Source organism: Mytilus californianus, unplaced genomic scaffold (assembly GCF_021869535.1).
Source record: "Mytilus californianus isolate M0D057914Y unplaced genomic scaffold, xbMytCali1.0.p SCAF_3, whole genome shotgun sequence".
In the NCBI taxonomy this organism is placed as follows: domain Eukaryota; kingdom Metazoa; phylum Mollusca; class Bivalvia; order Mytilida; family Mytilidae; genus Mytilus; species Mytilus californianus.
This window is the reverse complement of record NW_026262679.1, coordinates 6,122,437-6,144,853: the sequence shown is the minus strand read 5'-3', so window position 1 is coordinate 6,144,853 and position 22,417 is coordinate 6,122,437. Positions and strand designations below refer to the sequence as shown.

Below are 22,417 nucleotides of genomic sequence, written 5' to 3'. Positions count from 1 at the left end.
CTCGAAATACGTATTGATTGATTAGTTGTTGTTTGCTTTACGCCCAGTGGTAAATATTTTATACATGATAAGGAAGAAAACAAACTAACAATCAATACAATATCTAGGTCATGCAATAGGGGTCGACCGGGACGGGTCGGAAATTTTAAAATGCCAATGATAGACGAGGATATGTTGGATAGGAACTGAAATTAAGCCATGCAAAAGGCCACCTACTGACCAAATTTTTTGGGCAAAAACTCTAAAACAGGTTGACCCTTTTTTGTTTATTTTCAGAATTGATAGATCATCTTGTGGTGATCATTTTTGCAATGTATTTCCATTCGATTGATGTGTTTGAGCTTTTGATTTTGCCATTTGATTAGGGACTTTCATTTTTTAATTTTCTTTGGAGTTCGGTATTTTTGTTATTTTACTTTTTAGTCTATAGGTAGTTCCTAAAATATTCAAGAAAACGGCAACCCTGTCAAAATAGATATTTTAGGGGCAACACTTGAACTACAAAACAGATCGTTTGGGTTTTCTCTCATTTTCAAGGCAGTAACTTGTCATGTTGATTATTTTTTTATATTAATACATTTAACCTATAGTGTCTAGCAAGATTTTGTAAGGTAGACGAAATTGACCTTAAAACGATCGTATTGGATTTTAATGTAAAAAAAGGCAGATCGGACATATTTTGACTTTATTTACTGACTACTTTTGTTTGGGATTAATTGTAATTATAACATTATAATGAGATTGAAAAATGTTGTTTTTTTGTTTGTAAGATAAACAATAATTTACCTGGCGTAGCCGTGTGTAAAATGTATTTCGGCATTTCTCTTCGAAAAATGACTTGTTTAATGAAATAAAACGTCTGATTTGTAAATTTTCTCCTTTTTTCTCGGGAATAGGATATTAAAAAAGTAATTTATCTACTCTATATGTGGAAAATTTTGTGAAAATATAGGAAATGGCAATGCTTACCTTTCACACCTTTAGTTTCATTGATAAAAAATAATATGGACTCTTCCAGTGTCCAGTTTGAAAGCCATTTAAGTTACTGTACACATTCATGCACGTTCAGATTTAATTAATTTACATGTACAAAAAAATAAACAGTTTGAAGGTAAACTAATAATAACTTAATCCAATCAAATTGCGTAAGATTAAATAATAATGACCAGTCCACATCATAATAAGTTATAGGGGTAAACTGGGTAGGGAGAAAATGACAGATATTTTAAGTTCATTTTTTGTAATAAGAATAAAGATTTGTCAAATACAAGTTTTGCTATAATTCCCAAAACATGTCGTTCTGTATTGGTATAGTTTTCGGATCTTTCATTTGTGTATTTAAGGCAATAGAAAGTTTGGGCTTCAAAAGCCTCCATAATTATTGACTTTATACCGAAAATTCGCCCTTCTAAAACATTTAAAATTTCACAAATAATACATGGATACAAAGCAAATTCATTTCTTAAAACACTGCAAACATTCATTCTGATTGGTATAGTGGTATTGTTATAAAGTGCGTTGAAATGAACCATGGTATAGCAAACATCGAATTCCCTCACAAAATGTTATCACACACTATAGCTATTAAAGTTTTAAAGATGACGGACATTTCAGGAGCAATCACTCTATATAGTGTTCATGATTTTTCTGACATTTTTCAGGTAGATAGTGCTTGTCATGTTTATTATTTTTGAAATAATACTTCTGACCTAATTCATAGAGTTTTCAAAAACTGCCAAAAATGTCAATAATCAACATTTCAGGGGCAACAACTCTAAAATGGGTCAACAGCTCTTAAATTTTAGGGACGATAGAATTTGTTGTGCTGTGACCATTTTTTATCACATTAGTTGTTTCTCAGTTTGCTTTAGTTTTTTGAGATATCAGTGCAAGACTGCTCAAATCAATGTTCTCATTTTAGCCACTGTGGCCATGGTGGTAATTTATACCTGGACAAAATTTAGATGTTAAATACTCAAGAGACTCACAAGAGCCTGAATCGCCCACCTATGAATTTTTTCTAATGTATCGTTGATAGTTTATAGCTTTTTACAGTTTCTATCTATCCATTAAAATTTCAAGATAGTAGGCAAAGTCTGAAAATCAGTAAAAGATGTCATTTACTCCTCAAGGAGTCATATGGTTTTGATCAAATTGGCATTTTTGTAGATATTGTATTGCTGTATAGTTTCTTTCTGTCTATTAATCATTTTTTATATAATGGGCATTGGGCAAAACCATGAAAATTATTTTGGAAACATCATTAGGTCACCCAGAGCAACATTGTCAATTGTAGTCAAATTATTAACTCCAGATTGATGTATAGCTTTATGTTTTGTATGAATTTTTCATTATACATTATTCTATATACCTTTAGTTTTTTTTTCACTATTGGAGATTAAAATGGGGAGGGTCAAGTGTAAAACCTCTCCTCCATATATTAATGTACCATAACCTCATCAGTGGTTGTCTATTTTATAACTTAATGTTGTCCTTCTGGCGATGAAGACAGGTACAGTTTATATTATTTTAAAATATAACCTTTCTTCAATTTGGATTGATTTAGTGCTTGACATATCAGTATTGAGTACTTGACATATCAGTATTGAGTACTTGACATATCAGTATTGAGTACTTGACATATCAGTATTGAGCAGATATTTTCTATTGTCTGAAGTGTGTATTAATTTCTAGATGTTTTTTTTTATGTAGAATTAGGCTGCTGACTGACACATTTTTTATTCAATTCCAAACTATTCACCTATAAATACCAGATAGAAAAACACACAATAACACAAATTTACAAGTTTCAAATGTTAGTGTAATTTTTTTGTTTGGTAATCATCCATGGGGCAGAAACTCAACAACACGAGAAATAAGTCTTTGGAGGTCTGCAGACTGTTTTCATTCTTAAATGAAAAGATAAAAACATATCTGCTACAACTATCATCTATTCTGTGATAAATCAAAATAAATGGGGAATGTGTCCATGGGACAGAGATGATGCCCCCGCTTGCATATAACATTATAAGGTACAGAACTCAAGAACGGTAAAATGGTAATAAGCATTGTGTATAAGTTTCATAACATTAGGTTGAGGCAAACTTAAGTTAGAAAACGGAAACCAATTTTGGGACATACGGACGGACAAGGGTAAAATTAATGCCCCCTCCGCTATGGCGGGGGCAAAAAAATAAGGTAACAAAATGTTGAAAATTTTTGTAATTTAATTTGAGATATTTCATATAAAACAATCACATCAGTCACTTCATTCATAACAGTCCATTCAAATGTCGCAATAAACCAAACAGTCAAAGGATCAAAACAATTCGAGTCAAAATGGTTTTACAAAATAATGTTACATAGAAATATATCAAGATGTACAAATCAATGAGTCAATCATACCGACAATTGTTCCTCTATAAATACACATATCATGTACTCAGTGTTTCCATCACAAATGTTCCTCTATAAATACACACATCATGTACTCCGTGTTTCCCTGACAGTTTTACACAAATATACCATGATTCTGATTAGTCTATTGTGATTCAGGTTACAGATATAACATTATATAGGCTTCAAATTCAGGGCTTCATTATTCTACTTTCTTTTTTATCCAGTTCTGGAAAATTTACAAGACAGGCAAGGGAAAATTCCAAAACTGTTCCTATGGGGATGTGAAGGTTTATTCCCTATCTATGACTAAGTTATATGAAGGTATAATTCAGGATTACAACCAGGAAAGATATCTTGTAATTCCCAAAATTAATGGAAACCCATTTTTGTCACATTCCCTAAACATATAAGCACTACTTAAAAAAAAAAAAAAACCTTATTGTAGATATGTGAAAGGTTAAAAATTTCCCTATCTACAGTATGCCAACCTAAACATCTATTCACATATAATAAATTACATCCAAAGATAATCAAATATTAACTCAATGCTTTTTGTAGTTTTAAAGGGATATTAAAGTGTTGACTGAAGTCTATTTTGTGTCCATGCTATCTACTGAAAATTTGTGAACAATCAATACCTTTATAACCCTCTAAACGACAAAAAGACGCATTCAATTCTTATATATACTAGTTAATGCTTAAACCAGAAAATCACCAATTAAATCTAACTTCTTTCTTTAGTTTTATAAGTTCCTATGCGTAACCTTGTCATGTAGAGTGCATGCAGTCATGGATGTTGCGATTTATAAGAAAATAAAACATCACTTTAAAACACCCTGTGATTGTTGTCTACATATCAAAATATAGGAATCCTTATGAAACATCAATGTAATTATATATCATCAATGTAATTATATATAAATCAAGTGACAGGTATATATAGCATAAAAAATCCCACAACACATTAACAAAATTCTTTTTCAAATACAACAAAAAAAGGTTTTGCCCATTCTGCATGTTTATGATAGGTTGCAACCCTATAAAATATAGGTAAATACGAATAAAATAGGTAGCACTATAAACTTGGTAAGTTTTTTGGATATCTATTAAATAAAAAATACTTTCTGTAATTAAAAAAAAAAACAGTATTCTGCACGAGAGATAACAAACATTTGTACTATTCACTCAGTCTTTCTTTTCTTTTCATTTTGAGACATTCTACTCTTTCCTACAGTTAGCATATGTTATCCATACACATTTCATAGTCCAGTTAATTGAGTTATTTTTTTGTAAATATCAATCAACATTGCCTCCAGATAACATAATAGAAAATTAAGGTTAATGTGAATGCACAGTAAATGGTAATGGACATAAATTGGTTAAAGAATAAACACAAAAAAGTAGCACTAAAGATAATTAAACCAAAAACAAATGAAGGTTTTGATATAGTTTATATATGATTATCTAACAACTTAATCATGTTAATTAAACTAAAATATATTTTCTTATTTATAAATTCTTTTAATAATAAATTTTCTCTTAAAAAAAAAAAATCCTTAATCTAATCTTTTTAAAGTAGAATTTAGTATAATAACTATTATGAAATACGCTCATGCCTTAATCACCAAAGCAAATTGTACAATTTATATAAACACAATAACCATGACAACCCTCAATAAAATGCAAAAATTGTCAACAAATGCCCCAAATAAATCTTTTCTATGTCAAGTTGAACATTGTCATTTATACAGATTATTACAATTCATTCATATTCAAAATCACTACAAAAAAACAACAAACAAATGCTCTACCACATTATGAAAACAACCCGAGAAGTTGATGATACTTCATATGTAAATGTATCCTTAATCACAATGGAAATGATGTTGTAATAAGACTACCATATATAATGATTGATATATGTTTGTTTAACGTCCAGTAGGAAATATTCTTGTGCATGTTTAGGACGACTGTAGATATGTATATGTTGACAACTGTAAAGTGTTCTTTGTGCTGTTAACATTTTTCAAGATTTCTAAGATTTTGGCTTTGTTCTTGCCACCGATTCTGATCTTATAAAAAATGAAATAGAAGTGAGGCATATTTTCACAATTTAATCTCGTCACAAAATTAGCAAAAGATAAATTCCTTGGGAAAATTTGTGACTTTACAGTATTACAGATGTATGATTAGATGACTACCATGGAACAAAACACTTCCACTACTTTTGAAAGACTGTAGGATTGTTTTATTATTGCTTGTCCAATATTATCTCTTCCCCATTTTATTCTTGGCTTGTTTTAACAAGGCATCAAAATCAAAAGGATCAGAAGTTGTAGGGTATGGATTGAATTCCTCCTCCATTTCTGCATTCCCATCTACAAGAACAATTATTAATAATATTATTTGGTATCTTTATTACCCTTAGTATTTCAGCCAATGTCCAAAGGTTAAACATAAATGCCCTCAAGGCATATCTAATACTTACAGGTGGTCAAGTTCTTGCAAGTTTCAAAGGTCATTTAGAAAAAGAAATACAATTCATACTGCTCCTGAGTACTGGAGTGTAAAGATCGCAATTATTTTACAGTGGGAACAAAAAATTTAACATAGAATTGTATTAAACATTGGAAGGCAATACTATGAATTGCTTCAACTACAATTCTGGACAAAGGAAGATAACTCAAATTTTTAACCAGATTTCCAAAGGAAAATATTGGTTATTAATTAAGTGATGTGTGGACGGGCGGGCTGCTGCCAAACAGTGTCCTTGCATTAACTTGAAAACACTTTGACGAAATCGTTTCAAATTCAGATATGTTGTTTCCTGTGACTAAATGAAGGTCAAGTTTGATTTTCACTATTTTAGCTTTTATCATAGTTGAGTTGTAGACCTTTAAGCAGCCAAAAGTGATACTTAAAAGTGTTGTCCGTGCAATAACTTGAAAACACTTTGACGAAATCTTTTCAAATTTCGAAATGTTGTTTCCTGTGACTTAAAAAAGGGCGTTTGATTTTCATGATTTTAGTTTTTATCGTTGTTGAGTTGTAGACCTTTAAGTGATAACGTCTGGGAAATTGATAACTATGAAGCCAGTAACATGAGGGTTTTAATTGTATATCTGTACCTAAACTATTTCTTGGATGTTTAAAACATACAAAAAAAAACTTTAAATCACTGGCTATATTTCCATATCCATATATATTTCATGGTGATAATTGGTGCAAGGATGCCACAAGAATCAGCCAGTTGTAATCATTACAACATAAATTACTTGTCTATATCAATTGTTATTTCTACATTGTAATCCATGTAAACCATATTTTATAAATATCCAATATGAATCATTAAATAATTTAAAAAAAAAAGCAAGTACAAACCTAGGTCAGCATATTCTGTTTCACAAAACTGTCGTCTGCCACCAAAACAAAGATCAAAACGTTCTTCACCAGGTATAGTATTGCCCTCTGAAAAATCAAGATTTATGTATTCTTTTTTTAAAAAGATATCCAGTCATGCCTTTTTACCCAAATAATTATGCTCTTAAGGTTTTTATTTGCTATTTGCTTAAATTTATGCAACACTTTTCTATACATCTGTCAAAATTGTCCAATTTTATTGATTGACGTAACTTAAGTGCTCTTTGAAAACCATTGTTACCAATGTACAAATATTTCTAGATTTTTTTTTAATATTTTATCCATTCCTCTTCCTTAGTTTTTACTACATGTACTTGGTCAAGATTTGACTTTATTTGAGGAATTCGGAGGGGAAAAAAGAGCTTCCTTTTTATTAAACCTACAAAGTATTTTGTTTACTTACTTTCTATAGCAGCATAAGCATCACAGGTGTAGAGAAAAGTCACAAATCCATAGTTATCTCTGTAAATAAATAAAACATTGAGAAATAGGAAAAAAAATGTATCTTTTAACTTTTATCAAAACAATGATTCTATTCATTAAATGTAATAAAAATAAGTCTTTCTTGGGTTACCTAACTGATGAGGGATTTTAAATTCAATTTCCAACAATCCTATAAGCTAGCTTCAATATGTATGTTCTTGGCATAGAAAACAAGAATGCATCATTTGTTGTGCTAAGCATACCAACAATTTTAAATTAAAGTATCAGAAAACAGGAACTAGTCATATGACATAAGTAGAGGCTCTAAAGATCCTGTGTCGCTCAACTTGGTCTATGTGCATATTTAACAAAGGACACTCTCCAACATTGTAGACAAAAATCTCTGTTTTGTTGATCTTGTATTGCAGATCATTTAATTTGTTTAGTTTTCGCTACTAACACAAAAGAGGGTAAAAAAAAAATCCTTATTTAAGGGCAATCATTCCTATAAAGAGTGGCAGTCTACTATCTCGGCAAAATTTGACTTGTAAGTACATCTTGCCTTGTTGATCATTTTTGGTATTTAAAGAGTCTTTTTACTTATTATAATATTTATCATAGGCAAAACGCCCCAAAAATGGTAAAAATCGTCATTAAAGGGCAATAACTCAAATAAGGAGTTGTCGCACGATTTCCTCCATATTGTCTTAATTGTAGATCTTGTCTTGCTGATCATTTTTGCTTATCTAAGTTTCTATCTATCTATTATAATATTTTAAGATATAAGACAAAAAATACAAAAATTTGGTAAAAATCATCATCAAAAGGCAATAAAATTGAGAACGAAAAATGGGGAATGTGTCAAAAGAGACAACAACCTGACCAAAGAGCAGAAAACAGCTGAAGGCGCAATAGGTCTTCAACACAGCGAGAAAAATTCTATTAAAGTCTATTAAGGAGTCGACCGACGATTTCAAACATGAGACTTATTTTTAGAACTTGTCTTGCTGATCAATTTTGCAATTTAAAGTTTCTTTCCATCTATTATAGTTTTCAAGATAATAGGCAATAAAATGCTCCGCTGGGGCGCAGCTTGATACGACCGCAGAGGTCGAACCCTGAACAGTTGGGGCAAGTATGGACACAACATTCAAGCTTGATACAGCACTGAATTTGGATTGTAATTAAATATTTGACACAGCATAGGTTTCTGACACAGAATGAAAGTGGTCTAAGAACTTAAAAATTTTCAATTTACCTATTCATACATGTGATGGACTGTGAAACTCAGATCAGGAGATTGGGAAATTTTGGTCAGGAGATTAGGACTCAGATCAGGAGGTTTTTAATCGACATTAATTTTGTTGTAAATGTAACCGTGTGCTGTAAAAATGGTCTTTTAAAGTGTGTTTTCTTCAACTTTCCATCCAATTTATTATGTTTATAGTACCCTTGTACTTATAAAGTTTCTCCATCTTTATATTCTACATGTTCAATCTAACATTGTATTTTTCCAGTATGTTCTTTAAATTTTTTATTTCATATTCTATAAAACAATCATTGCAACCAGAACATTTGTTTAGCTATCTGCAAATAGTTTTTATTTTTTTTTTTCTCTTGCAAATAGTTTTTATTTGCAAACTCAGAAAATCATTTTATCTGTAAAATTAGGGTCATAGTTATTATATAAATTTCAATTTAAGCCTTGAAAGGAAGTCTAGAATCCTCAAATAATTTTCAAATTATTATTTTTTTATTTGTCCTAAGACATTTAAAATCATTTAATAACCATCCTTTTATGATTATTTGTTCAATTTATATTTTATTTATATTCTTTTAAAAATTTTCATTATTAAAAGGAAAGTAACTTAAAACAGGATAAATCAAGGGAAGTAACCCAATAAATACACAGTTTTTGTTACACAACGGCAGTTAGCCTGAGGTAAAAATCGTTGATTACCTGTATGTTTGACACCCAAGCTGACAAGTGAAGCCATATAATTATGCATGTTAATTGATTTACAGGTAAAATATAACTTCAGGTAATGTCAGTTACACCAGATGCCTGAGATGATATGTTGGGCAGAAATTTTTCATTCATGAAAAATTTCATACACGGGATTTTTTCCTCTTCAACGGGAGGTCGGGAGGAGACCCCTGAAAACGGGATTATTGTACTCCCGTCGGGAGGTTCACATGTATGCCTATTCAAACCATATCATTATTATTTGCTTTTATATATAAATCAGAAATAACCAATTTAAAATGGAAAATGTTAAAGAAAAAAAAGGAAAAAAAAATCCCCCCCCCCAATTTTTTGAACCCCCTTATGATTCATCACCCCCAAACTCAATCCCAGCTTTCCCTTTGTGGTATGGTACCTTGCAGTACAATTTCAGAGAGATTCATACACTTGAACACAAGTTATTGTCTGGAAACTAGAAAAATGCTTGTTTTTTGGCCCCTTTTTGGCCCCAAATTCCTAAACGTTTAGGGCAATTACCCCCAAACTCAATTCCAGCTTTCCCTTTGTGATATGGAACCTTGCAGTACAATTTCATAAAGATCCATACACTTACACACAAGTTATTGTCCTGAAACTAGAAAAATGCATGTTTTTTTTGCCCTTTTATGGCCCCTAATTACTAAAATTTTGAGGGAAAACCCCCAAAATCAATCCCAGCCTTCCCTTTGTGATATGGAACCTTGTAGTACAATTTCATAAAGATCCATACACTTACAAACAAGTTATTGTCATGAAACTAGAAAAATGCTTGTTTTTTGCCCCTTTTTGGCCCCTAATTCCTAAAATTTGGAGGAAATTACCCCAAAAATCAATCCCAGTATTCCTTTTGTGATATGGAACCTTGTAGTACAATTTCATAAAGATCCATACACTTACAAACAAGATATTGTCATGGTCGTATAAAAATGCTTGTTTTTTGCCCCTTTTTGGCCCCCAATTCCTAAAATTTGGAGGCAATTACCCCCAAAATCAATCCCAGCATTCCCTTTGTGATATGGAACCTTGTGGTACAATGTCAGAGAGATCCATACACTTACACACAAGTTATGTCTGGAAGTTACAAAAATGCTTATTTTTGGCCCCTTTTGGCCCCTAATTCCTTAACTGTTAGTACCATAACCCCCAAAATCAATCCCCACCTTCCTTTTGTGGTATTGAACCTTATGGTAAAATTTCATTGAGATCCATTTACTTAAACTAAAGTTAGAGTGCGAAAACTAATGTGTATTCGGACGACGACGCCGGACGACGCCGACGCCGGACGACGCCAACGTCATACCAATATACGACCACAAAAATTTTTTTGCGGTCGTATAAAAATTAAAAAAATGGTAAAATTTGTCATTTAAGGGCAATAAGTCATATAAGAAGTATACGGACAATTGGTAGATCTCACCATTCTGAACATTTGTGCTCCTGTCAGATTTTCTCTATTTCTAACGCTTTTCAAAATAAAAGACAAAACTTGCATTTTACCTCTATGTTCTAGTTTTAGCCATGTCAGCCATCTTGGTTGGCAAACGGGGTCATCCGACACATTTTTTTAACTAGATACCCCAATGATAATTGTGGCTAAGTTTGGTTAAATTTGGCCAATAGTTTCAGAGAAGATTTAAGTAAAAGTTAACAGACGAAAACGACGCCAAGTGATGAGAATGGCTCACTTGGCCCTTTGGACCAGGTTTGCTAAAAAAAAGGTCACACGTTACAACTCATCACTATCAAACATGCTGATGAAATATGTAGTCATTCTGTTCAGTAGTTGCTAAGAAACGTGGCATATATATTAGTTGAATGACATACAAAGTGATTGCAATATAGCCCCCACTCTTAGACAGGATAAGAAATTAAAGGGGGTATAATGAATTTGATGTTCATTGCTGATATTTTATAGTTTCTGTTAAAACTTATTTATAACTTTTAAACTTGGGACGATTCAGAGCTTAAGCTTTCAATTGTTGAAGTTTGCCCTCCATACCATTTTTGGTTATTTGTGTCCTTGGGTTACTTTCATTGATGTACACACATCTCCCTTTTTTCATACAAATATCCCTACTACAATTGTAAGTTGTAATTAAATGAACTTCTGATAAATTTCCATTACTTGTAAATACCCTACTACTGTAACTTATCACCTACCCATGTACTACTGTAACATATCACCTACCCATGTTCTCTGTAACATATCACCTACCCATGTACTACTGTAACATATCACCTACCCATGTTCTACTGTAACATATCACCTACCCATGTACTACTGTAACATATCACCTACCCATGTTCTCTGTAACATATCACCTACCCATGTACTACTGTAACATATCACCTACCCATGTTCTACTGTAACATATCACCTACCCATGTACTACTGTAACATATCACCTACCCATGTTCTACTGTAACATATCACCTACCCATGTTCTACTGTAACATATCACCTACCCATGTTCTACTGTAACATATCACCTACCCATGTTCTACTGTAACATATCACCTACCCATTTTCTACTGTAACATATCACCTACCCATGTTCTCTGAAATGTAGACTAACTTCCTCTATTTCTCCAAATCTTTGGAACCGTGTGTGAAGTTTCTTTCTTGTGTAATCATTTGGAACTTTTCCCACATAGATAATTCGCCTCTCTTCCTATATTAAAGTTATAAAATCATGAAATAAGTCTGCTTGAATGTTCAGTATCATTAATATGAGGCAAGTGTTATGTACCTGTGATACTAGACAAGAGTGTTTTACAATCTCTTTAACATGTCTCTGTGATAAAGGACTCATTATTGTCATTACACTTGTTGGTAATTAGTTATACAAACTCTTAAAACTGGGTACAAATTTGTAAAAGTATGATTTGGTAAAAAATCTAGTACGAGATTACATTGATTCAACCAGAATGTATTGTTGTGCAGTGCGACAGAAAAACTGAAGATTTTGGATTCCCTTGTATAAATATTGATGTTGATTTTTCTACTATTCTACTATAACTTCACTCTCTATTACTTCTGTTTGGGGGGTGGGGTAAATGTAAACACAATCTAGAAACTCAGCCATGAAACCAGGAAGAAAATATTTTCTTGGCAAACCAATTGATTGTTGTTATGTTTTAAATGTATATCTGTACATTCTAGTATATGATTTGTGATGTTATATGCAAATAAAAATCATTTACATGCTTTAGTAGTTATGTTTTTGAATTTTCTAGTGTCTGCTCTATGTTGCCGCTCGGAAGTTGCATTTGGTCAAACCCAATAAGAGATGATTCTGTTAACAGTCAGGGGTACTACTTAAACAAGTGATTTCAGAATCACTTCCTCGAGTGATTTTGGCTGTGAAATATTAAAAATTTCCACACAGACTTTTTAAAATCACTGAAACAAGTAATTTTAGAAGTTAAAATGTAATCACTTTAATAAGTGTTTATAACATTTTCTTGATATTTTTCCCCCAAGCTTGATTTTTTTATTGGTAAAAAGACAACAATTCCATTGAAAAAACAACTATGTACATGCAGAAATTGTTTTTTGCTTGATAAGCCTGACACTTTTACAGTTTTTTTAAAATATACAAAAACTGGAATAGTTTGTAGATCAGGTCATAACCTTGAAGTAGATCATTCTAACTCTAAAGAAAACCAATCAGGTTACCTAATATTGTTGATCTTTGTCTGATAGTAAGAGTAGTTAATGAATTTTTGATTACAGAAAAATTCCCAAGGGTACTTTTAAAAGCTTTAGCGCACTAACTTACTGCCCAAGCGCACTGGTGAAATTAATATACAAAGAAAAAGGGATAATTGATTTATGTAGGAAAATTATAGAAAAGATTGTGAAAATATGGAAAATCAATGAAATTAGCATTTGAAGATCAAAGAAAACACTAAAATCACTTAAATAGGTGATAACTGAATTTATCAAATCACTGAAATAAGTGATGATGAAATCACTTGTTTAAGTAGCACCCCTGACTGGTTAATGGCCAAATAAGTGTAGGTGATTCTCAAGTTTATAACTTACTTTTGATATGTTCTAACAAGGAACACAGAAGGTGAATGTATGAAAATTGAATGAAACACGCCTGTTTGATGATAGAGACCGCCATTGTTTTTTTACTTTCATGGTATCAGGTGATCACATGTCATGTGACTTTATCATTATGAAGTTGAATAAATTGATGATTTTATACGTTTTTACTTTGTGACATTTTAAAATCCTCTATAAAAACCTTCAAACAAATCATAACTTGTAAGCATGTTTTTAAAATGCTATTTTAATACCTGTACTAATTTGATTGAGGAACAAAGTAAACCTGTCAATTGATTTATTTTGACAACGATTAGACTTCCTAATTAATTATCAATAAGAGTGTTATAATCCGGATTAAACGATTCAATGAGTACTGACCAACAATTAATGAAATTAGCAGAGATTAATATTTATTTTAGCACTAATCTAACAACATAAATATTACAATTTATTTATTTATCGTGTATTAAAGAATATTCGTAATGAATCCATATTTCGTACAAGATTCACCAACTACGATTTGCATTTTAACAACTTCCCATATAACACTTCCTGTTGTTCTCAATCAAACACATTCGTGGAAACAATAAAGAATCAAACAGTGTTTGCTAAGTTATTTGGTCTGCAACAACGTTTTCATTATCCTGTAATCAACCAGGACTGGAGTTCAATTTGTCAACAAAACAGAAATCCTTTTCAATGGACACATTTTACCGAGTTTCAAGTTGGGATTTTTCCAGAAAGTCCCTGCGTGTAAAGCATAAGCAGAAACTTTTTTTTCTAAAGTGTCAAGCGTGAAAAGGGAGGTGCATACTATGCATGGGTGCGTTTTATACACACCTAAAGACAGTATATCCAACTTACAATTTGCTGTTGCTTTCTTTCTTCCCTTTCCTTTTCTCGTTTTTGTCGTCGCCTTTCACGTGATCTGCTTCGACTGGTCCTATTGATAAAATGGAAATCTATGCATATTAATTATCAAATAAAAAAGTTCATGAACTTGGTAGTCAAATAAAAAGTCACTTAGGAGAGGGATAAATCTGTATTGACATAATGTATGCATCAAGTCTAACAACCTCATCATGTAACAAAGTCTCTGAAATAAACTATTTGTATAAAAAAATGTAAGTTATTAAAAAAATAAACAGACAACCAGGAGATAAACTACTTTTCTCACTTAAATTGCTTTACATTTGTCATTTCGGTGCCTTTTATCGCTTACTATGAGGTATGGGTTTTGTTTGGCTGTTCTGTGACCTATAGTTGTTAACTTCTACGTCATTTGGTCTATGGTGGCCAGTTGTCTTATTGACAATCATACCACATTTTCTTATTTTTAAAACCAAACTTAATTGTAAGACAAGTGAAGTATCTGTAACATTTTTACTTTATTTAATGACAAATGTTTCATCCAATATTTTCACAAGTTCTGATGTGTTTGATAAACAACATGATAAGTAAATTGTTCAGACTGATTTTCCACCAAATACATTTGGAATATTATACTGGGAGTTTTCATTTTAGTGATTTTGCTATTATTTGGTAATTAATCATACTCTTGGTTCAAATTATTTCTCTACTTAGCACTGAAAATGTCAGATTTGTGTAAATTCTTGTTTAATGCATTTATTCGCAGGACTGAACTGCTACTGAACAATAATTAATATTTATATGCTTTTCTGATGTAAAATAACGTGTGATGTAATATGTTTCTTCTTGTACAGATGAGCATTAACAATAGTGTGTTTAAAGTAGCATTGTGGTAGAATCTCAACTTTAATGCTATTAACTATTCTGAAATGTTTCACATTATTATGTTTTATATCTTACCGTCTGTAATTTGGCGACCTTGATCTTGACCTTGAGTAAGAAGAATCACTTGAATAAGAATCTCTTGAAAGACATCTTGTCCTTGAAACTGACCTTGACCTGAGGGAAATAAGTGTTTACATTATCATTCTGTAAAACAAAAATGTATTCATGCTGTGGTTTAAATATACACAAAATTAAGGTAAGAACCAAAAAATAATTATCTTTTTATGAATACATATTCTATCAATAAAAATAGCTTTAATTTTTAATATGGTGTTTGTTTAAATTTAAATCCTCCAAGATATTGCACTTCCAAATCTTTTTTAAACAAAATTAAAGATGTGAAAAACTCTAATTATTGCACTACTGCAAGCAGCCTATCAACTTCTTAAAATAAAACCAATATTTAAAATATACTATATATTAAATATTCAAATATCAAAGTGTAATAAAAAACAAACCTTGAACACATTGAACACTTTGATGATCTAGAACTTGACCTGGAATCAGCACTGGAGTATGAAGAACGTCTATCTACTCTTGTTCTCCTCCTTCCACGACTAACACTGTTGTAACGAGCTCTTGATCTTGACCTTGAAGGTGATCTTTCATAGGATGGAGATGGTGACCTTGACCTATATGATGATGGTATGCTAGAATAACCACTACTTCTACTATCCTGAGAACTGTCAAAGCCTTTTGAGTTATCATATTTTGTACTGTTTGTAAAACAACTATAATATGCAGGTAGTTTACTGTATGCTGAAGAATCACTGTCAGGTGTAGGGTTGGATTGTAAAGAATCCTCAAATGATGAATTACCCAACGGTTTATCTGAAGCCGAAGTTTTTGCTTTCTTTTGATTGTGTTTTCTTGACAAGGCAGTGTAATAGGATGGAATTTTATCAAAATAATTTCCTAACTCAACCTCCGGACTTTCTTCCCGATCTCTTTTCCTGTAGTTCCTCTTGTTATTTAGTTGTTTCTTAGCACTAGAATTTGAAACAAAAGATTCATTAATACCTGAATCATTCTCATTGTTTTCCTTATCACTCCACGTTTCAGTATCTTGAAGGTCCAGAATATCCTCTTCATTATAATCTATAGACACATTTGTTTCCGTCACAGGTTTCGGTACATTCTGACAGTAATCATGTTCTGGTATAGGTGTATAATAATTAGCACAAACGTCGTTAGATTTTTCCACATTTGATATTGAAGATTTTCTTGGGACGTATGTGTCTAACTTTATAATTGAATTCTCATTTAAATTAGATGCCATTATTTTTTGAAGTTTCTGTGATGCAGAACTTGAATGCATGGCTATAGCACTACCCCTTCCACGTTTTGATGGCATGCCCATTGGTAACATGATTGTTGATTTCTTCTTCTCCTTGAGGGCTCGGATTTTTCTAATGACATCATCAGACAGCTTTATACTGGCTGGATCTGGAATCTCTGTAAAAGTACAAGTTCACAATGACACAAGAACTATGCATGTTAGTTATATCAAATTTTTACATATAATTAAAGTAAAATATAATAACCACCTATTCAGAATTTCACTTCCAATTTTAGTGTACATATAAGTATTTGACATCTTCCATAGTTGACATTTTTTAAAGTGCATGTATCCCATCTTTTCATTAATGGAACAGTCCTTAGCAAGTAAATTTCTTGAGTTTTTTTCTTTTCAAGTTGATTCATTTTCAGATAGGTTAACCCTATGCAGTGTATGTCAGTATTCTTCACCAACTTGTCATTTTTTGTGGCTTCATGTCAACACATATTTTTTCCAAGTGCAAATATGTGTTAAAATCATGTATATATGCATTCAGCAAGTGTACAATATACAACATCAACAAAAGACTACTTAGTGGATAATAAAAGGACTTCAACAAGACATTTCTCTATATAATATATCAAGATTTTTAACACCCTATCTTAAAAGTTATGTATGTACCTGGAGCTGGAGTTTCTGTCTTCACATCAAAGAGTTTTCTGAAAAGTTAAGAAATCAACTTGCAGTCAGGAGCCTTTGATTAGTTAATTGCTTTGTCATAAAGGCTGTTGGTTTATTTCCTTAGAATTGTTGCACATTGTGTCAAGCTTCTCAAGGGGATTTTTAAACCTGACTATTCACTATAGGTTTTGCTCATTGTTGAAGGCTGTAGTGACCTTTTTATTATTGCATCAACATCATTTGGACTTTGGTGGGTTGTCGTCATATTGGCAATCATGCTACATCTCCTTATTTATATATTACAGATCCACTTACATATGTACAACGGATAACACTGAAAACTATTTGTAGGAAGGATTCAAATGATTGAATGATACAACTCTGCATTACTTTCAAAATTTTAACTGGATATCAAAATGGATTAGGTGAGATATTAGTGTATTTGAAAAGAACAAAGTGCTATTTTTAAAATTTAAAGAACAAACGTGTAGGAATGTCAACAATCATTGTGAAATCAAATTTTCTCCTTTTTTTGTGCATTTTTTTACAATAAACTAATTTTTTTATTTTGGATGTACACCAAGATGATAAGATCTGTTTATCCCATTACATAACTTACTGTATATCTTTTGCTGTATCAGCTGCCTCTTCAAACTGGGCCAACAAACTACTCACATCTGTTGCTTCAATTCCTATAGAAAATCAATATATTTTTTTACACCCAATGATCATTTTTAATGGGTTTCTCCCTCTCAGCATTTGTGTTACACTGCTTTTTTCTTAGAAAAGAACCAGAAATAATAAAAAAAAAAAAATGAAGGGTAACTCAATCTTTTTATCATGATATATATTTCTACAAAGTGTGCCAATAAAATGATTAATCTTACAAAAATTATACATTGTGACCATCTGTCTATCAACTAATGTCAAACTTGGTTGAAATTGTGCCACAGATATATAAATATATATAAGCACCTTTTGCTTGAAATTATGGAAAACTGGTCCTTCAAAGAGCTACTGTCCTCCCTTTATTACAACAACAAAACATCATCTCTTTGATAAATTAAAATCAAAGATGTATTCAAGAATTCTCTCTATTTGAGCTCTTTAAGACCTAGTATACATGTAAGGGACCTTTAATAATCTCGACTGGATTTGTTTTACAACCTTTGTGATAACAAATCACTTTTAATAAGGCCACACTTAAAAATATTTTGGTTTGCCCAAAGCCTACCCAAAGGTAGAGACAGTGGGTAGGTAGGTAGGTAGGCATTTTCTTTTTTTTCAGCAAAGAGAAATCGAAATGTCAGATGGTTTTTAGTCTTCATGTCTATTTGATTAAAAAAAAAAAAATTTCACATCAGGACAATAAAAGATTTTGAGAAGGCAGCTATTTTCTGGGTAGATAGGGTGAGGGCAAACAAACATATTCTTTTTTTTTGGCCTAAAGGTAGACACATTTGAGCATTTTTTAAACTATGGACAATAGGATAATTTATGAAATTGTGCACACATACATATATGTTATTTCTCAACTGCAACAAAGTATGACTTAACTTGATAGGCAGATGGTCTCAAGTGTATAAATAAACATTTGTATAAAATATTTCAACAAGCACTATTTCTGTTTTTTGAGAGAAAATTTTAATGCGACTATTTCCCTTTTTATGCAATGAATTTACGACTATTGAGAGGTTGACAAACATGGTTACATTACCTCCTCCTCCTCCATTATTACTAGCTGTGTCTAATATCTCAAATAATGTTTCATTGTGTAGGGTTTCACTCTGTAGCTTAAGTGTATAGTCTTCATCCAAAAATAGAACTGGGTTCCTGGAAGGATCCAGTTCATTAAAACAAGCCTCACCACCCAACATTTCCTATAATGACAAAGATATAAACATAAATTTCTAAATCTTGTTCACCTGTATGTAAAATGTTTCAAAAACATTAATAAAATCTAAAAACATCTTTTTTACAACTTTACCCTTTCAATGCTATACACGGCATATGCCGCGATGATGTACGCCGCCCGCCACTGCTGTTTGTGGCATATGTCACGATGACGATGGATTTTTCATACAGACTTGTAACCATTCGGTTTTCATTAGGTTCCTCTCTTAATTTTTCCTCGTATGAATCGAGGATATACAACGTCCCGTTTGCACTTGAAATCGCGGGAATTTTAATGGTAAAAGCATGCAGTAGAAGAAAAATAAAAATAAATATTCTGACCTATGCAAATGGCGGAAATCGAAAAAGACGCTGTAAATATGGAAATATTTCAGCATTTCTATGGCGAAACTGACAATGAGGGATAGTTAAAAGGTTTTCCGTTATCTCAATGTGTTAATAACATTCAATTCGTGTGTGAAATATTATTTGGTTGATCTTTACGAGACGTAGAAAAAGGAGGGGGGGAACGGAGGTTGACTGAAAATTTTGAGGACGGAGTCACTTATTGGCCCCACGTTTACATTATACGTTGTGTATGGTGCAAATATGCTACAGAATCGAGCAACTGGTGTCTTCTGTATTATATGGCAGATAAAACAACAAAATAAATGAAGATTAAAAGTTGTATTTATTCAAAATTCAACACAAATATAATAATTTACACCTTTTACCTGTTAATTACCTGAAAATGCAGGTAGCTTGATGAAAATTTTACTAAAATAATTGCATAACATTACAGTTCATGCTCTCCTGAGCATTTTTCATGCACTAACTTTGTCTGTATCTCTAATAATAGGGGGCCTCGGTGGCCGAGTGGTAGAAGTATTTACTACTGTAATCACTAGCCAGTCAACACTGAGGTTGTGAGTTCGAACCCTGCTCGTGCGGGTGCACTCGACTCCAATCTTAATTGACAAGGATTGTCAGTTTTCCTAACAAAGGTCGGTGGTTTTCTCCGGCTTCCTCCACCAATAAAAACTGGCCGCCACGAAATAGCCCAAAAGCGGTGCTTTAAAGTGGCGTTAAAACACCAAAAATCAAATCAAGCCTCTAATAATAAAAAAGATACAGCAGTCTGAAAAGGAATATACTGTTCTAATAAATGAACACAAAAAAAAAAATGCAGCAGCAGCAGCCATTTTTTTATTTTTTTGTGTAGCTTTGAAAGGGTTAAAATAATAAATTAACTTGATATTGTTTAAATTCTGAAGTTTACATGCTTTTTAGTCACATTATTATGTTTTCTGGCTAGTGATTTCCTAATGCCTTTTCAAACTAGAGGCTTGATAGAGCATGTTTCGCTTACTTGGATCGTCGTGCATTTTCAACAATTTGCCATTGGACAACTCTCCAACATCAATTAAAGACTGGAATATAATAGACTATTACCGACTTTTGACCCTGAGTATGCAAATACCTGAATTGAGGTATAATCCAGCAATTAATGGTTATTCCTGACCTGTTTAAAGTAATAAACCCCATCCCTGCTTGTAGCATTTTTTGTTTTTTAATAAGTTCAGCATCCTGCACTTTATATAACATATGGTGATAAACTGATCTTCATTAATGAGCACCTATCGGATCACCTGATTTTGGCAATTACAATACTGGTATACCAGTATTGTTAAAAATGCAGGTAAAAAATTTCATTCCAGTATTGTACCAGTACTATTGTTTTTTTCAGATTTTGTATTGATAATCATGGAAGTATTGTAGTAAGATGCACTCTTATACAAGATGCCATGACTTTTCTACACATATTAGTAATAAATAAACAAAAATGAATATTAAGTAATTAGTTTATTCGAAACTTGTAAAAGAATTCATAATTGTTTCTAAATCCCAATTTTTTAATGATTAAATTTAAACGAAAAGTTACAAATGAGAATCACAAAGTGATAAATAATGCAGGATTTGTTTAAGGAATTTGAATCAATTAATTTTAAATTCAATAGAACAAAAAATCTTGTCCTGTATAAATTAAAATGACATCATGTACCTGTCAGGGGTACTACTTCTACAAGTGATTTCAGAATCACATCTTTAAGTGATTTAGACTTTGAAAATATGGAAAATTAATGAAATTAGAATTTGAAGATCAAAGGAAACACCAAAATCACTTAAATAGGTGATAATGAAATCACTTGTATAAGTAGTACCCCTGACTGATGTACAAAAGCAGCAGAAAATTTTCTCTTTTAATTTAATAAATTTCAAGTACTTGGTTAATTGGGTCTACATGTAAATCAATTATGATATAATTTGGGTCATTTCCTTTGATCTCAATTAAAATTAATCTTGTTAACAATTATTTTAAAACTATGTTAATGATTTGGTTAATATTCTCGCTTATTTCATTGCTCACTTTATTGGTTTATATTCATCGTACATGTAGCCATACATTCATTGTATGTATCCATGAATAAATATACATATGGAAATGTAGTACATCTTCTTATAAATCTCAACAAAAAAATATTCAGTACTTCTCTAAAAATCTTGCTGATACACAATTGTTTATGCTTTATCAACATGTAACATAATTTAATAGATCATTTCTTCTATCAATACTGGTATACACTCATATTTCAGTATTGAACTTTTGTAGTATTTCTAATTTTAGAAAAAAAAACAATACTTGATTTTTTTTTATATATACCAGTATTGTCAACATAATTTTTTTTCTCAATTTCTTGACAATACTGGTAAACCACCAGTAAGTATTGTGTTTGCCAAAGTCAGGTTATGATGATCCCAACTATCTGACCTGAATGTCAAAGAAAGGTTTTCTGTATTTAAAACGATGGTGTATAAAATTATAAGAACAGATGTCAACAATTGTAACAAAATATGCGTCAACATTAAATTCTATCCCCATGTTTTAAACCTTTCTTTACTGTAACAGCAGTAATATTTTAAAACAAATATATAATACATATATGCTATAATTAATACTTCAAGAGTACCAATTTTACAAATTTGAGAACACGTGGTCGATGTGCAAGACAATCAACATCTCAATCGTGCTAAAGATTTTTGTTGTATATTCCTGAATCATGACAAGTGATTAGCCGATTAGAAATATTATCTGACAACTAAATTAACGTATATGTGATCACCTATTTTCTCTAAAAGTCTATATCAAGTTGGCTTCCAAGTATTCTTCAGGGAACTCGCACCTTGCAGTCCCGATGAACACTGCCGGAAATGGTGATGATGACACATTCTCGCGAGATATCGTGCTAATTCTCAGAGAAAAATAGTACGCTTAGCAACAATCGACGCATTGTGTTTATACGCAATTAACTTTTTTCAAAGAAAATTAAAACGACTGTTTACCAAAATTGTCAGATATCGTTTGAAGTATTTACTGAAATGATTT

The 22,417-nt window shown here is 31.6% G+C and overlaps 1 protein-coding gene across 1 annotated transcript; it reads right to left on the bottom strand.

Moving 5' to 3' along the window:
* Positions 1-3,209: 3,209 nt before the first annotated feature.
* On the bottom strand, positions 3,210-22,251 carry LOC127733883 (peroxisome proliferator-activated receptor gamma coactivator 1-alpha-like). The gene is made up of 11 exons (XM_052243331.1): positions 22,155-22,251; positions 18,797-18,959; positions 17,699-17,771; positions 17,080-17,117; positions 15,578-16,574; positions 15,135-15,233; positions 14,169-14,247; positions 11,798-11,919; positions 7,223-7,281; positions 6,781-6,867; positions 3,210-5,777 (listed from the first exon to the last, which is right to left on the bottom strand). Exons 2-11 carry the CDS (start codon positions 18,954-18,956, stop codon positions 5,668-5,670), a joined length of 1,824 nt encoding a protein of 607 aa, XP_052099291.1. The 5' UTR covers positions 18,957-18,959; positions 22,155-22,251; the 3' UTR covers positions 3,210-5,667.
* Positions 22,252-22,417: the final 166 nt, after the last annotated feature.